General features: G+C 36.0%; 3 protein-coding genes across 3 annotated transcripts in view; all 3 read right to left on the bottom strand.

Moving 5' to 3' along the window:
* Window positions 1-1,058, bottom strand: part of LOC21408438 — a 3,001-nt gene extending 1,943 nt beyond the window's left edge. The window contains exon 1 of the mRNA XM_010098905.2: window positions 677-1,058. Within this exon, the coding sequence (XP_010097207.1) occupies window positions 677-844 (168 nt within the window). The 5' untranslated portion in view covers window positions 845-1,058. The remainder of the gene's footprint in view (window positions 1-676) is intronic.
* A 6,001-nt stretch (window positions 1,059-7,059) lies between these two features.
* On the bottom strand, window positions 7,060-9,191 carry LOC112091762. The gene is made up of 4 exons (XM_024166157.1): window positions 9,112-9,191; window positions 8,639-8,787; window positions 7,562-8,114; window positions 7,060-7,458 (listed from the first exon to the last, which is right to left on the bottom strand). The coding sequence occupies exons 1-4, from the start codon at window positions 9,123-9,125 to the stop codon at window positions 7,290-7,292; spliced, it is 885 nt and encodes a 294-aa protein (XP_024021925.1). The 5' UTR covers window positions 9,126-9,191; the 3' UTR covers window positions 7,060-7,289.
* A 4,171-nt stretch (window positions 9,192-13,362) lies between these two features.
* LOC21408439 (E3 ubiquitin-protein ligase KEG) lies at window positions 13,363-16,738 on the bottom strand. Its single transcript, XM_024166091.1, has 5 exons — window positions 16,648-16,738; window positions 15,402-15,772; window positions 15,186-15,277; window positions 14,630-15,103; window positions 13,363-14,547 (listed from the first exon to the last, which is right to left on the bottom strand). Exons 2-5 carry the CDS (start codon window positions 15,765-15,767, stop codon window positions 13,599-13,601), a joined length of 1,881 nt encoding a protein of 626 aa, XP_024021859.1. The 5' UTR covers window positions 15,768-15,772; window positions 16,648-16,738; the 3' UTR covers window positions 13,363-13,598.
* Between the last annotated feature and the right edge of the window lie 912 nt (window positions 16,739-17,650).

Here is a 17,650-nt window from a genome sequence, read left to right on the forward strand (position 1 = left end):
AAAAAAAAATAAATTTAAGAACACCCGGGGGGAGAAAAAAATTAAATAAAACCAAAAAAAAAAAAAAAAAAAAAAAAGAAAGGATAAGAAGAAGAAGAAACGAAACCATAGCATATCACAAAAGGTTGTTTGGCCAAACCAATAAAACACCGTTAACAAAGCATGCTGTCAAAAATATGGACTCCAAAACCTAATCATCAAATTGACAATCTTTCTCAAATTAAATTTCAAAAGATAATCAATTAGCTTCTTTCACCAACTTTCTTAGCAGCCAAACAGCACCAATTCAAGAACACTCTGACCAAGACAAAATAAAGAACGGGAGAGAAGACCCAGCGAGTAAATCTTGTTATTCAATAGCAACCATCAAGGTCTGAAGTGGTCTATTTATAGTTGCAAAATACGGATATGAACCAAACTGAATTATAATGGAACTCAAATAAAACCCTAGCGAATCCTAATATTAAAACACATAATTTTAAATTCCTTGTATACATAAATTTGAGCCTATAGAGGAAAAAAATTGCGTAAATAAAACAAAAAAGAACCAAACTCGAAATTGAATAAAATCATAACTAATCCTAATAGAACAAGAAAAACACATATTTCAAATTCACTTTATAGATATAAAGTGAATCAAAACATACGCAAAGAGAAAGAAAGAGGGATTGAGCACCTGGATTTCGATGTAAGGGAAAACGGCGCGAAGCTGATCCAGGAGAGAAGGTGCGGAGAAGCGAATGGGAGAGGTCGAAGAAGAGCACCGAAGCCTCTTCGAGAGAGGCGGCGATGGAGGAAGATCTTCGAAGAAGGATCTCTTGCTTCCGCACACCGCTGCAGACATCGTTTCAAAATCAAATCTCTCTCCTCTTTCTCTCTCTTCCAATCGCAAATCTCCGACCACCGCCGATTCAACCACCGATGAACCACCGCGAAGCAGAGAATTAGGCTTTAGGGTTTTGGCGACGATTGTGCAAGGCAAGATTTGCCCGTTCAGGTCAGGGTTTGGGTTTTCTTTGGGGTTAGGTTTTTACTCACTTTTTTTTTTTAATTTAATTTTTTTGTCCGAGTATGGAAAAGCAATGGAGGTTCGCAATATATACGGTGGTGGGGAAGGAGGAAGCACAGGGAACGTCACGCGCTTACGATCGCGTAGATGTCCCTTTCGAGAGGTCAACGTGCCACGTCAGCTTCCACGAGAAACCCTTGTCGGAACTTGGAACTAGAGGAGAAAAGGATAATTCAGGAAATTAATAAATTGGGGATTATCCTATAATTCTTTTTTTATGATGATGGATCATCCTATAATTCATCTTAATTAATATTTTCTTTTTGACCATTTTGAAGGGCGCTAGTAAACGTTACATACAATATTTCTCAAAAAAAAAAAAAAAAATCTACGTTACCATATCAAGAGCCGATTTAATTGTGTATATATATATATATATATATATCAAGTGCCTATTTAGTAGGAAAAGAACCATAATCGTATAATCTCTAAATTGTTACAAAATGTACTTCTGAAAAAAAAAAAATTGAAACAAAATGTATGCTGACGAGTGACAAAGCTCTTTCTTCTTTTTAAGAGAAAAAAAAATAGTGAATTAGGTAATTTTTCCGTCTCCTTCACATATAACATGATATACATTGAATATAGTTTCAGCAAACAAAGAATGGGAATAAATTAATTTTTAGGCCTCGTTCAATTCGCTTATTTGAGTTTTTAATTTGAGTTGAGATGTGATTTTATATGAGAGCTTTTAATTGTAGTAAAAAAGTTAAATGTGACTGTTTATAAGAGCTTTTAACTGTAGCAAAATTAGAAACGGTGAAATGAACGAGACTTTAATGTATTGATCCAAATTTTATATTTGCAGTTTGTTCTGCATACATACAAATTGGGAAAAAAATTGATCAAATATTAAGTTTGTTAACTTAAGTTTAATTTTTGTAATTAGCATTGCTGAGTTGGCATATAGTAACTGTGTAGTTGGTTAGGATTAACAGGATTAGTTTTGCTAGTTTTATTTGTTTTCTTGATTTTCTTCTTTCCCAGTTATTCAGGAGATGTATATAAGCCTCCTTTGTATTCAGTTGATAACAAGAAATGAGATTAATCTTTTCTCAAGTTTTCATTCTCTTCATCGTAATATGGTATCAGAGCGAAGAACGCTCCGCTTTTTCTGATCAAATTTTTTCTTGATCTGTTCAATTCTTCATTCTTCTGGTCGTTGTCTTCTCCGATCGATTTTTGTTGATTTCTTGGATCCGTTATTCCTCTGCTTCTTGTTGATGGCGAATTCCAGAGTAGAAAATGGCAGGTCCGCCATTGATGATCCTTCGAGTCCGTACTTCTTGCATCATTCGGATGGTCTAGGTTTGACTCTTGTTTCTCAACCTCTTACAGGAGACAATTATGCCTCATGGAGTCAGGCTATGCTGATTGGTCTTTCCGTTAAGAACAAATTAGGGTTTATTGATGGTTCCATTAGGAGACCAAGAGGTGATGATCCAAATCTGCTAAATTCCTGGATTAGGAACAATAACATAGTAATTTCGTGGATTTTGAATTCAGTTTCCAAGGAGATTTCGGCAAGTGTCATTTTTTCTGAGTCTGCACTTGAGATTTGGTTGGATCTGAAAGATAGGTTTCAGCAGAGTAATGGTCCAAGAATCTTCCAGTTACGTCACGAGTTGGTAAATTTGGCGCAGGATCAAAATACGGTCAGTGTGTATTTTACGAAATTGAAGACACTTTGGGATGAATTGAGCAATTTTTGACCCTCTTGCTCTTGTGGAAAGTGTACGTGTGGTGGAGTACGTGACCTTGTTGCACATTACCAGATGGAGCACATAATGTCTTTTCTCATGGGATTGAATGAATCCTATTCCCAGATTAGAGGTCAATTGTTGCTCATGGATCCTATGCCTCCAATTAATAAAGTTTTTGCACTTGCTGTTCAAGAAGAACGCCAACGATCTATTGGGAGTATTACTAGTCCGGATACAGCTAGTACCATGGCTTTTGCTGCAAAGTCAGATGAACACAAGTCTGAGAAATCTAATGTTCAAAATAATGGAGGCTCACGTTTTTACAAGAAGGAAAGACTGCTATGTACTCATTGCAATTTTCGTGGTCATACTATTGACAAGTGCTACAAGCTACATGGTTATCCTCCAGGATTCAAGCCAAGGCAATGGTATGGTGAGCAGCAACACGGTTTTGTGCATCAGGTTTCAGGCAATGAAGTCAATATGGAGACACAGAATTCCAGCAACCCAGTGCAACAGCTGAGTTCAGCCCAGTGCCATCAGTTGCTGGCCCTGCTGTCCAGCCAATTGGCCCAGTCTTCTAAGATGGCTAATGATCAACCTGAGGTGTCAAATGTCACTTGCGTTACAGGTACCTATTCAACAGTAGCTTTGAGTGCTGTTTTATCTTTTTCCAAGTATTGGATTGTTGATTCTGGAGCTTCACGGCATATATGCTCAAAGGCTGAATTTTTCACTTTTTTGAAGCCTATACAGAAATCTAGTGTCATGTTGCCCAATCACACTAGTATACATGTTTCTATGTGTGGTGATGTGAAGATAAATTCAAGGATTATTCTTAAAGATGTGCTTTTTGTGCCACAGTTTAGGTTCAATTTGATTTCAGTGAGTGCCCTGACCAATGATTCAAAGGTTACTTTGAAGTTTATGGTTGATTCTTTTATGATTCAGGATATCAACAGCACGAAGACGATTGGCAGGGGTGATGTACTAGATGGCCTATACTTGCTGGATGCAAACTTGCTGGATGCAAATAAGTGTGGCCGGTTGTCCACAGATTCTAATTCAGGTTCTCTTTCGTTTGTTAATAATGTCACTGCCAAGACATGGCATGATAGGCTTGGCCATTTATCTTTTAAAAGGCTCATATGTTTGCAAAAGCTGTTGAATGTAGATATTTCCAAGCTTAATAATTACGGTCCTTGTTATGTTTGTCCTCTAGCTAAACAACGCCGTTTGTCTTTTGATTCTCATAATCATTTGTCAACCTCTGCTTTTGATTTAGTGCATTGTGATATATGGGGTGCTTATCATATTCCCTCTCATGCCGGCTATAAATGTTTTTTAACCTTGGTTGATGATTGTACTTGGTTTACATAGGTCTATTTACTTAGACAAAAATCTGATGTTCTTTCCATAGTTCCTTAGTTTTGTAACATGGTACAAACTCAGTTTAATGCTAAAATCAAAAAGTTTAGGACAGTCAATGCACGGGAGTTAGCATTTACTGAGTTGTTTGACAAACTAGGGGTTTTTCATCAATTTTCTTGTGTGGACACACCTCAACAGAATTCCGTTGTTGAAAGGAAACATCAACATTTGTTGAATGTTGCTCGGGCTCTATTTTTTCAGTCATGGGTTCCAATCCAGTTTTGGGGTGAGTGCATCCTCACTGCCACTTTTTTGATCAACCGAACTCCTTCCCCCTTGTTACTTAATAAGTCTCCTTATGAATTGTTGTATGATGATGGGGTTGATTATTCTTTCCTTCGAGTTTTTGGATGTTTGGTTTTTGCATCTACTCTAGTAGCTCATCGAACAAAATTCCAGCCTCGAGCACGAGCATGCATGTTCATTGGTTACCCGCCTGGTGTCAGAGGATATAGATTACTGGATCTACAATCCAGGGAGATTTTTATCTCAAGGGATGTTGTGTTTCATGAGGAGATTTTTCCCTTTCACTCTACAGGGTCCAATGATGTGTTCATTGATCCATTTCCAGACTTGGTTTTGCCAAACTCTTCTGTTACCAATTATCTGGAGGTCCCTGCTTCTGAAGTTCCTCAGTTGCTGCCTGTCCCTGAGATGGATGATTCCTTTCTAAGAAGATCCACTAGATCTGTTCGGACTCCTTCTTATTTACAGGACTTCCATTGTAACCATTTACTGGATTCCTTATCCACGGTTCTCTATCCCCTGTCCAAGGTGCTTGGTTATAGCAAGCTTTCCTCTTACCATAGAAAGTTTGTTATGAATGTCTCTTCTACTCTGGAACCTCAGTTTTATCATCAAGCTGTTAAGCATGCTGAATGGAGGGATGCCATGAAAGAAGAATTACTAGCTATGGAGACAAATGACACTTGGCAGGTGGTTGTTTTACCTAAAGGGAAGCATTCGATTGGCTGTAAATGGGTGTACAAGATTAAACACAAGGTTGATGGTTCAATTGATCGTTTTAAGGCACGTCTAGTGGCCAAGGGTTTTACACAACAAGAGGGTGTTGATTTTTTTGAGACTTTTTCTCCTGTGGCTAAGTTAGTCACTATCAAAGTCTTGTTGGCCTTGGCTGCAGTCCAAAAGTGGCATCTATTTCAAATGGATGTCAATAATGCCTTTCTCAATGGTGATTTGTTTAAGGAGGTTTACATGGATCTTCCTCTTGGGTATAATCGTCCGGGGGAGCATAAGTCCAATGGTGACCGATTGGTTTGTAAGCTTAACAAGTCCATATATGGTCTTAAACAAGCTTTGCGACAATGGAATTCCAAGCTTGCTTGTGCTTTAGTCAAGTTTGGTTTTATTCAGTCCAAGTCCGATTATTCTTTGTTTACTATGGGTGATGGTGATTCGTTTCTTGCCTTGTTGGTTTATGTTGATGATATTATCATCACTGGACCAAATTTGACAATCATTGATGGTTTAAAGCGATTTCTTCATGATCAGTTAAAGCTCAAGGATTTAGGCCATTTGAAATTTTTTCTTGGTCTCGAGATAGCACGCTCTTCTGCAGGTTTGGTTCTTTCTCAAAGACATTATGCCTTACAGTTACTTGAAGATTCGAGTTATCTGGCTTGTAAACCTGCTGCTGAACCGATGGATGCCAAGATTCGGCTTTGTGCTGACGAAGGCTCTCTCTTGCCGGATGCTTCACAATACAAAAGGATGATAGGTCGTTTGTTATACCTCACCATTACTCATCCTGATATTGTGTTTGTTGTTCACAAATTAAGTCAGTTCCTATCCAAGCCAAGGGAGACACATTTACAGGCTGTTCATCACTTACTTTGTTACATTAAAGCCAGCCCAGGACAAGGTCTTTTCTATTCTGTCAATTCATCTTTTCAGTTGAAAGCGTTTTCTTATGCGGATTGGAGTTCTTGTCCAGATTCTAGGAAATCAGTGACTGGTTTTTGTGTGTTTGTGGGAGATTCTTTGGTTTCTTGGAAATCCAAGAAACAAACGACAGTTTCTCGCTCTTCTGCGGAGGCTGAGTACAGAGCTCTGGCAGTCACAATGAGTGAGTTGGTTTGGTTACGACAACTTTTGTCTGATTTTCACCGGGGCTTGCCTTCTCCTCCGGTTCTTTTCTGTGATAATCAGGCCGCAATTCATATTGCTTCTAATCCAATTTTTCATGAGAGGACTAAACATATCGAAGTCGATTGCCATTTTGTTCGTGATATGGTTATTAAAGGGCAGGTCAAACTCATGCCAGTTTGGTCTCAGAATCAGCTTGCCGATCCTTTTACCAAAGCTTTGCCCCCTGCGTTACTTCGTTCTTTTTTGTGCAAGATGGCTATCAAGGATATTCATATTCCATCTTGAGGGGGAGTATTAAGTTTGTTAACTTAAGTTTAATTTTTGTAATTAGCATTGCTGAGTTGGCATATAGTAACTGTGTAGTTGGTTAGGATTAACAGAATTAGTTTTGCTAGTTTTATTTGTTTTCTTGGTTTTCTTCTTTCCCGGTTATTCAGGAGATGTATATAAGCCTCCTTTGTATTCAGTTGATAACAAGAAAATCTTTTCTCAAGTTTTCATTCTCTTCATCGTAATATCAAACAATTCAAAACAATTACAAAATTTTTACAAAGATTTTTGATAAGGAAACAGAAGAGTTCAAATTAAACGTTAGGATCTGAGTTATTGAAGAAACATCAACTTGGCAAGTTGGCACCTTTGAATAAAATCAAAATGCAAAATCTGGCAGATTTCACCTTTGAATAGATAAAGAAATTCCTTGACAGATTTCACAAAGTGCAAAATCTGGCCTTTTCACATCTCCAAACTCAGCTACATGCCAACAGATTTCTTTCAAGTAAAATCTGTTACAAATTCCTTTGACAGAACAATTGGACAACACAATGTTGCTCCACCAGACAATATATAAGTGAGTTACATGATGCAACGAACAAAAGAGACCGAGTGAAAAGGTTGACATTGGAAAAGATGGTTCTCTCATCTTCTCTCGAAAACATTCCGATTCCATGGTGAAATCCCAGAATGCCTTTGCTCTGTCAACTTGACCCCAAGGTCCTGAGAGGTACCATGGCTGGACCCTTTTGTACTGTCTGGTCCACCGCGAATTGGTGAATTGAATCTTGAATTTCCTCGAACGCTACTAAGAACTCTGCTGCATCGATGGGGCTAAACACCTTCTTTAATACCAACTCCAATGCCTTGAACCTATAAGATTATGTCAAATAACTGGTTTCAGTCATTCTTATATAAAGTGGCTTTCTTTGCAGTAAGTGCAGTTGTTGTATAGCCAGAAGAAAGCGATTTAGACCTGAGATGTTGTGCTTTTGTGATCACCCGTTCAATTGTCTTGAACACAGACTGTACACATGCCAAGGCATATTCGCTCGATTTAATGTTCATGGGGCCAAATGGAAGGTGAAGAATGCATGTGGCTTGAATCTCTGCCATCTCCCCATCAAGTACCTTCTCTTCAATACGAATCTCGTGAATGAGCTGCAACAAGAGCTGCTCAGCACCGGGAGAATCAGCATAGGAGGAGGACAACAACGATGATGACAATTCTGATGATGCTGAGGAGCGAACTAGGCCAAGCACGAGTTCTAAAATGGCAGAGGGCCGCCAATCTCCGAGCCAAGACATGGCAGCCAGCTCATATGGAAGAGCCCATTTGGGCATGAGGAGTTGCGGGATGTCCTTGAGTTGGGTTGGGACCATGGCGCTGTGGTAGTGGACATAAAAGCTCTTCAGTTGTTCTTCGATTAGCTCCTCGAGTTCCCACCTTGCCTTGAGCTGCTTTCCTAGCCTTGCAGCTCTGTGCCTTTGCTTTTGCCTCCATTGGTCATACTTCTCCCAGGAGAACCCTTCACTTGGTAGTCACAATAACTGTTAGCAGATAATAATATACACAAAGATTTATGCAAAAATAATCAAGAAAAATACAATCTTTAAAAGGGCTTTGATGTGAATTTGATCAATTGGTCCAATTGGTCCATTTGACAGAAATATTTCCTCCCCCCAACAATCTTACAAGTAAGCAAACAACCTCAATTCAGTAACAAATGAAAAAAAAAAAAAAAAATCAATTGTATACACAAAGACTGAACTCAGAAAATGGTCTCTCAACAGTCTCTTAAACATGACTAATTTGCGTCTACAACCCAACTAACCAGTTACACATTGAAAGTTAAACGTTTTCAAAACTTCACCCGAAAAAGCATACACAATCTTCTTATTTTCTTTAATAAAAAAGAAATCAAAATCAAGGAAGAGAAGTTATAATTCAGTTCTCTATATTTTACACAAATCTTGTTTCCTTAACATGGTCGATCTTATTTTCGAAATAAATACTCCAAAAAAAAAAAGCGAAAACATTTCTGGGTTTTACCTCGTTTGGCTGAACCTCGCTTGTGCAATCTCATGCAGGGGAATGTCTCTGCCAAACAACAATCACTCTCATCGCCACCCTCTTCTGTGTTCAACATCCCTCCTTCGTCTTCTTTTCTTTCTTCACGCTCATCCTCTTCGAATTCCTTCCTGGAGAATTAAATTTTCCACGGTGAGAAAGTGAGGGAAAACAAGAAAGAAAACTTGGGAAATTAGTAGCACCTCCTTTCCTTTACTTTCTTGTCAACCAAACGCACCACAATTGATCAAATCACGTTCCACTTTCTCTTTCGTTATCAAAGGGAAAAAAAACGCTAAACAACAAAAGAAAAACGTCTAGACCTTTGTCGCTTGATTTCCCAGCAAGAAAAGAAAAGAAAGTTCCAGTTTTTCTCTATTTTTGTTTCGTAGATAAACAGAAATACAAATCAAAAAAGCAAAAGGAAAGAAACGGAGAAAGTTGAGAGAGATTACATTGCATTCATCATTGTGTTCCTCCCTAAATCAGCTAATAAATTTTATGGCTTTGTTTTAAATATTTGAAGCCGAGAAACTGCGCTGTAAAAGGAAACATTCAAACTTCCCGGTTGGATTATCAAAGCTTAGGCGAGAATAATAAAGATATTATCCGGCCAGTTTGGTCATTTCAAAAGGCGTAAATAAAATTCATTTGTAATTTTATGGCTTGGAGCGTCTTTCATTTATGTAATTGCGAATTAAATTTGGGGGTGAAATAAACGACAACTCATGAATACTAATAACGACAAAAAACTTATCAAACTACATCTTACCAATTAACAAAGATATCATAACGATGTTAAAGAGAAGAGAGATCTACAACAATAGCTTTATGAAAGGAAAAAAAAAAAAAAAAGAGAGAGAGAGAGAGAGAGAGCCCGAAAAGGCCGTGAAAACGATAATGACATAAATAAAGAGAAGGGTTCTATACCATTAAAAACGACAGTAACGTCACGAAAAGAAAACACCATGTTCATGAAAACGAAGGACAGAATTTTTTTTTTCTTTTAAACGACAACATCCATCCACACACAAATCCGGTAAAAACGGCCGTATATCCGTAAAATAACACTGGGGAATTAACTAGAAACACGGAAGTATAGAATTAAACGACACTCAAGCATGCGAAGACAAATTTTGCAAATGGGGAGAACGACATTAACAATAGGAATCGACAAATATCTAAGCCATTAAATGCTAGGTTCATTTGAAATAGACAAACAGAAAGAATTTTCTGGAAATGATTTTGAAGGCTCTGAAGAGCTTTACTCTTGATTACTGATATTTATATTCCGACCACTGTAACAACTCAAATTTTATTATTTTAATTTTTTTTCTTATAAAAATTTAAATTTAATTTTTTAAAACGTCTTCTCTCACGTAAATAAATCAAGTTTTCAACTTGAGTCGTGAGCATACTCTAATTTCTTCACTAACAGAAATATTACTTTCATTCTCACTCATTATTTTCTTTAATTATCACACGCCTCCCACATCTCAAAAAAAAAAAAAAAAAAAAAAAAAAAACCTAACTAAATACCATTATTTTTCTTTTTATTACACCTTTATGTTCTTTATAATTATCAACTTTGTTACTTTCTTTTTTTTTTTTTTTTTGTGGAATAAAAAATTTTGACAAAAATCCCCTTGCATTTTTTATTTTGTCTTTTCAGCTGTCAAAATTAAGATACAGAACTGCATATTAAAATAGGATTAGTTGTATTACAAACTGTTAAAGGCTGTTATAAGTTTCCTACCACCACCGATAATATATTTGCTAGAATCATATATTTCCGTTATGTATAAAAACAAGACGTCTTAAATTTGAAATTGATTTTTGTCTCTTTCTTCTTCTTTTTTATTTTTATTTTTAAGAGAAGTTGTGTGGCTTGAATTAATAATACGACGCTGTTGTTATTATTCTTATGTTGTGGAATGCAAATTTTGTTGGGTTTTCAAGTTTTGGATGGTAAACGTTTAGATATCATCAACGTACTTGAAAGTATTGATCTTCCCACAAGTAATGTCAAAAAACAAAACTGATTACAAAATCTATATATTAAAAATTAATACATACATTAGTCAATATAACTAATCCAATCTTCATACAATTTTTAGGAAAAAAAATTCTCATTTGATACCAAATTTTAAATTTCAAAAACTAAAAAAGACAATAAAAAAATATATAATTTTATCAAATGCTTCCTTGAAAAAAAAAAAAGTGACGCAGTTGGTTGGCAATTATAAATTGTGACAAAGTATAGTAAAAGGAAATAGGAACGATCTTTAATTAGGTTTTAATTTAGTGAGCAACAAAATTAGGGGTGTGTTTGGTTCATGAGTTCAATCATAATTCATTATTCTAATTTTTAAAATTCAAATTTTTTGTGAGAGAAAAAAATTATAACAGAACCAAGAATCACAGTTTGAACCATGCAGACCCTTTCAAATAAAGGCACTCAATGTTTAAATTTTCTTGAAAAGTGAGACATGACAATTGGAAAAGATAGAAAGTGAGAAAGAATTCAAGTGACTATATGGTATTTGATTTCAAGTGACTATATGGTATTTGATTTCAAGTGACTATGGTGTTTCTCCAATCGATCTATAATCTATAATTATTATATAAGTGGGGATGCCTCTTGTTTTTGTTTTGCACTTGAGTTTTTTTTTTTTGGCATTTTTTTAGTAAATGTGTTCTTAATTATATCATTAATTTCTTTTCTCTTTCTCCTTAGATATGTTGCTATTTAACATCTTTTTTTGGCAATCTTTTAAAATATTGTTCACACAAATATGACCCTAAATATAAATTTTTTAAACTAATATGACGCTAAATTAATTTTTTTTCAAATGTCTCCAAAGTTTTTTTTTTCCTCAAAATAAGAGAGAATTAGGATTATGAGTTTAGACATGTTACTATTTAATTGCTTGCATGATTTTTCTTTTCTCTCACACCTCATACTTTAATCTTGTTTGTTTATTTTATTTTTTTCATTCTATTTTATTTTTTAAGCCTTGTTTGTATAACTTTTTAAATTTTAATGCTATTATTTGACTTGTTATTCTAATGTATTAATACATGACTAGTATAGAAAGTTAACATATTAAAAGTACATTTGTTAACTGTTTTTATTGATGGGTAAAACTACGCTAATACTAATTGAACTTTAATATTTATTAATAAATCTAAACTCATAATTTAACAGTGTAACATTAATATCGATATATTGGTATATCAAGATCAATTAGTGGAGTTCATATTAATTTACTCTCTATTTTTCTTAATGCCAAAAATGAATGTTAAAAAATAAATAAAAAAAGGTTGTGCCTGAGGTACATCCCTCATGCTAATAAATTATAAAAATGTGCATAGCAAAGAAGGGGTGCTCATTAAATCTGCGAATTCATTCAATCTGCATAATTCAATCCAATTCCGTTAGATTTGATTGGATTAAAAGAGTTTTGAATTGGTAACTAATGGAGATTTTTCCCTAAGATTAAATTGCAAATTTAGTATTTCTCAATCTACATAATCCGCAAATCCAAACCACATTTCAATTATATTTTTCTATATGTTATATTTTGTGTCAAAACTTTGAACTTTATATTAGATTTTGTGTTGTAATAAATTAGATTTTATGAAACTATTTTAATTTTATGTTATGTTATGTTTGTGTTTAATTTTATTATTAATTTCATGAGAATATTAAAAAGATAGGGGTTATAAGAGTCGAGGTTCATAATGTATGTAAATCCGCATAATCCAATATGCGGAATCCATTATTTTCGGATTGGATTGGATTAGGATCTCATGAATTGGTGATGGATTAAGATTTAATTAATCTGCAGCAATAGATTGATTGAGAATTAACTCATAATCAGTATAATTTAATCTACAAACACCCATACAAAGTTCGACATCATTACTCAGACGATGATAATATCACAGAACAACAACATATTACCCAAAAACAAATCGAAAATATCGATCTGGGATAAGTTGTTTTATGATTGCCAACTTTATGATGCTCTATAATTTGTAAAGCTTGATGGCACTCGATCCCAAATTCGCACAAGATTCATCACAAACGACAACACGCGCACAAACAATCACCATTACACGAACATAATAACCTCACATAACCATCCACAGTGATGTTATACCAAAAATCCAAGTCAAAATTATGCCACGACTACAACAAGCATTGACTATCCTTCGATGTTTGAACCAAAAGAAATTGCCTCTTATAATGCCTCCTTAGTTTCCTTAGTTTAAATGACAACTCAAATTTATTTTTATTACGGTTTTACTCTCATGAAAATTTAAATTCAATTTTTTCTATTATAATGACCCACATAAATTCACTTTTTAATTCAAATTCTTAACTCGAACGAACAAAACCTTAAAGGGATGTTTGGTTGAAGGATTCAAACCATGATTTGAATCATGGTTCATGGTTCACTACAGTATTTTCTCTCACAAAAAATACACGTAAATCAAAAATAATTTTAATTACATGATTCTAATTTATGAACCAAACGTCTCTTAAACTTTCATCTTAAAAGATCAACGGCTTAAGATGTATTAGACTTTCATATTAAAAGGTCAACATGTTAAGAGTGAGATGACCGAATGTCTTCGATGTTTTTTGCCCTTTACACAAAGGATCATGGAAAATGCTGATACAGTGAAAAGTGAGAATCGGTTTCAAATTTTCACACATATATACACATTGACAGCATGTAAATGTGCGCTTCAATATACATATACAAACAGTCGGATTAATTACATACAACAATTTATTTATTTGATGCCAGCACAACATGACCTTCGAGTCAACGCAAATAAGCTGAAGCCCTTCCTACGTTCCACTCTGAATTAACTTTGTTGCTTTTTCCATAGGTTTGGCAGACAACCCCAAAGCAAGGGCAGCGAAAGATTACCTAGCAGTAGCACCATCTTTGAAGAGATTTGCAACTGGTGGTGGAAGCCAAGCTGCAGTGCTTCCAGACTGGCCATCCTGACAACTATCGTTATGCAGAACCGAATTCCTCCTGCCCTTCTTCAGCCCTGTGCTCACAGTTCGTCCGACGAATAAGCTGAACTTCATGGCTGTAAACAAACCAAGTGCGATTGCAAGTGGCCTCACTGCCCAGTGGAAATCTTCAACATGTTGATACTTGTGCACCACTCCAGAACAGGTATCAAAGGACACCAATTCCACTTCAGCTGAATCCGCCAAGAAGCAATGAGGTTCATCTCCAAGCACAAACCTTCCGGGGAACTTCACAACAAGACAACCATTTGGAAGGATTTGCGAGATCTTGCCGGTGGCCCACGCTCCACCGCTCTTGCGAGGCCATTCAAAGCGAGGAGAACGGACATTTTCTTTTAGCCTTATGAACTGTCCGATGTAGTAAGTGCTCGCCATTTGGAGATCAGTTAATTGTCCTCTCCAAAGAGTCTCTAAACCAATAAATCCAGCTACAACTCCCCCGTCGCGCTGGATAGAATGAAGGATTCCAATGGGAGAGTGTTTTCCGGAATCCCCCTTCAAGCGCACCCAATCGCCCATTGCAAAGCCAGATGTGACCCTCTCTATAGTCGAGGTGAGTACTCTTACAGGGTTCCGAACTCCAGGAAGCTTCACCAGAACAAAACTCTCTCTCTCAGAGTTGCTCTCTAGACTAACCACAGTACCTTCTGGGACATCCATGGTTTGAGGTTTGCGGGCATTCAAAGGCTTTCTTGAGCGAACTATATCACCAACTAGAAGATGATCTTTAGATAGATACCATGCAGTGTGGCCACCACTTCTTGATCTTCCAGAAAGTGCACTGGTTCTGGAACCAAACCATTCTCCTTCACTGAGAACAGCATTCTGCGAGCTGCATGTTGAGATGAAAATAGTCGGCATGCAACGAACTAAGAGATAAATGCAGAATCAACAAAAGGCTTAAATATTAGTACCTTTCAAATACATGTAGTATGTCAGCTATCAAGGGTCGATTACGAAGATCATACTCAAAGCAACCATTAATAACACCTTCAATGGCAGGAGGTAAGCCACTTGGAATATGTGGCTTTTCTTTCTTGATCACAACTAAATGATATATCTCTTCAATTGACTTGCCAGACCAGGGTTGAACACCAGTCAACATCTCCACAAAGCAACACCCAAAGCCCCATGAATCCGTCTCAAAAGATACAGGACCTCTCACTTCTGGTTCCCACTGTTCTGGGGCCATGTAGTTTGGAGTTCCAAGTCTGAGAACCAAATCTGGACTACGTAATGGCATTCCAAGAAGTAAATATGGGATCCCAAAATCTCCTAGTACTGTTTCGTCGTTTTCATTCAGAAGAATATTAGAAGGTTTCAGATTCAGCACCAGAACCTCAATTGAATGCAATTCTAGAATTCCTTTTGCTAACTGTACCCCGTGCCTGTAAGCATTCGAATTCTAAGATTATACCTTTTTCAACAACATGGTGAACCACAAAGAAGAATGTGATCTAAAACGATAACCTTAAAGCATCAGATAGTTGAAGCTTGCCACCCTTAAGTTGGGCCACTTTATCACCCACTGATCCCTCATAAACTTTCATAGCAATGCAGATCTGCCAAGAGATTATTACTAAGCCAACACCTCATTAACAGACAAGTATTTATATGCCAAATATAGGAGTAAAGAAATAAAACTACAGACTAGACGACAGCATCGAGTTTATTTTCAAGACACACCTTTCCGTCGATAATTGAGATACCGTGCAGCCAACAAACGTTATGGAACCCTCTGGACTTGAAAAATAGCTCTTCAAACTTGTCCAGGAACTTCTGCATGTGGTCCTTCTCCAAGGGATGCAACACCTTAAGAGCCAGCTCATGATATTCATCAAAATCATGAGATGACTGGTGATGGGTCGCTAACCTAACATCACCGAAAGGCCCTCGGCCAATTCTGTACTTAAGTTTCAATGACGCTGGCTCAATCCACGGACCATCCGGAGTAGGTGTAGCCACAACGGTTCTAAGGTGATCGGGATCTCCTTCAAAGAGCTCATATTCAAAAGACACTACTGGCTTTGTTTTTCCAATCTGTTCAGCCATTTTTCCTATCGAAAACGTAACGGTAAAAGAATTGAGTAGTGAATCTAATATCCGGCCAGAAGGACCATCATAAGGCCACGAAAGGAAGACAATAACAGCAAATGTCATGAAAATTCACAGAGCCGCGGGGAAGAAAAGCCCTAATAATAACTTGCAAATTCTCACTCTGGGCAATATCAATAATCTCAATTAAAAATGCACAGGTCATTTAACATGTAATCAGACGACTATAATAGCTAATTACGAATAGATTAATCCCAATAAAATGAATTTGATATCCATAAATCGGCACCAATTATTAAAAATCTCCTAAGATTATGCACTCCACTAAAAGCTGACATGGGATTAAAAAATTCAAATCCTTTCGAATTTCGATCCTGTGGTAGTGAGAAAAGCTAGCAAATAGCTAATCTAGTTCGCTTTCTACAATTGGAGGACGAATTAGATGAATAAACTCCATCAGAATCTAGAATTTCTCAATTCTGATTAGGTTAATATTTTCTTTATCAATCATTCATGCGTTGAGAACTTCATATCCCAACAGCAAACATAGAAATCAAAAACGAAGATAGAGAAGGAAAAAAAGAAAAAAGGTCCCAAGTAACGGAAAAGTCAACACACCGTTTGGTTGCTGAGAAAATGAAAGAACGAATAAATCAATAAAAACAGAGAAATCGATATCTGTGTGTTTTTAGCTCAAGAGAGACTTTTGTTACTCAACTAAACAGTAAAGAGTACTGTTCGCTAAAGCAAGAGAAAGTTTTGTTTCTTCAAATCCCACATACTTTATTGTAAAAGGGAGTCGAAAACAGAAGCTAACTATTTTCTCTTTTAATTTCCCTCTGTTTCTGGGCAGCCAAACGCTTGTAAACAAACTTACCAGGAGAGAGAGCCTCTGCAACCTCTGGTTCCGGGTGACGAAGTTTACCCAGAAATTCTGCCCAACTTTTTTACCATTTATTTATGTTCTCTTTATATTTTCGAGATTTCTGTGAGTACAGAAATCTTACGCGAGGAGATACAGGATCTTGGTGCATCCCCTCACTCATCTGACCAACGCGCCATCAAGGTTCCACGTGGAGGTTTTATTTAGGAACACGTGTCTCTAAGTCTTCGTATCAGGGTGACACGTGTCATCTCTTAAACCGAATGTGCAACCAAACTCCCGAGCGGTCTGGGTGACTGTTTTGGTTCCAGATATTTGTGGGGAGGGACTTTGTGGGGTTTTTCGAATTTGTCTTTGGTGAGTCTTTTTTTCGGTTTTTCCTCTTATAAATTGAGAACTGAAAAATCTCATACCCTATTTATTTTACTATTTAAGTTTAAAATTTAAATTTTATTATAATAAAATGTTTTTAAAAACAGTCACATTTAATTTTTTTATTACAGTAAAAAAAATTTATATAAAGTCACATCTCGACTCGAATTAAAAATTTAAATTAATGAACTAAACGAGTCATTAATTACGTATTTATTTAGTCTCGTTTAGTTCACTGATTTAAATTGTGTTGATGTGAATTTTTTTTTATTTAAAGAGAAAAATTCTAATATAGTGGTTTAAACGGATTTAAACTGACGTTTCGTTGTGCATTTAAAATCTTAATTCGAACAGAAAATATAATTCGAATTAACTTTTAAATGAGTCTTATAAATTTGAACTGACATTTGGATTAAAAATAATTCTAATTATGAAATTAGTGGTAAGTGAGTTAAAAAAAATACTTTTATGACGTTAAAAATAAGAAATGACATTACGTAACATGGAATTTTTATTGGGTATTCGTTTGCATATGGTGTTTTAATGGGAACGAAAATATTTTTTTTTTTTTGTACTTGATAATGCATAAGAAGGAATGGTAGTATGGTTGGACGTGAAGATTGGA

This window comes from Morus notabilis, unplaced genomic scaffold, assembly GCF_000414095.1.
Source record: "Morus notabilis unplaced genomic scaffold, ASM41409v2 Scaffold843, whole genome shotgun sequence".
Classification (NCBI taxonomy): Eukaryota; Viridiplantae; Streptophyta; class Magnoliopsida; order Rosales; family Moraceae; genus Morus; species Morus notabilis.

Bases quoted from the DNA above. Each gene is read 5' to 3' on its own strand.
- LOC112091762 (XM_024166157.1), bottom strand. The intron at 8,115-8,638 runs GTAAAACCCAGA...TACCAAGTGAAG, and splicing joins GCGAGGTTCAGCCAAACGAG to GGTTCTCCTGGGAGAAGTAT. The intron at 7,459-7,561 runs GTCTAAATCGCT...ATAATCTTATAG, and splicing joins ACAAAAGCACAACATCTCAG to GTTCAAGGCATTGGAGTTGG.
- LOC21408439 (XM_024166091.1), bottom strand. From the start codon at position 15,767: ATGGCTGAACAGATTGGAAAAACAAAGCCAGTAGTGTCTTTTGAATAT. The intron at 15,104-15,185 runs GTTATCGTTTTA...GAATGCTTACAG, and splicing joins CAACTATCTGATGCTTTAAG to GCACGGGGTACAGTTAGCAA. The intron at 14,548-14,629 runs GTACTAATATTT...CTCAACATGCAG, and splicing joins ATACTACATGTATTTGAAAG to CTCGCAGAATGCTGTTCTCA.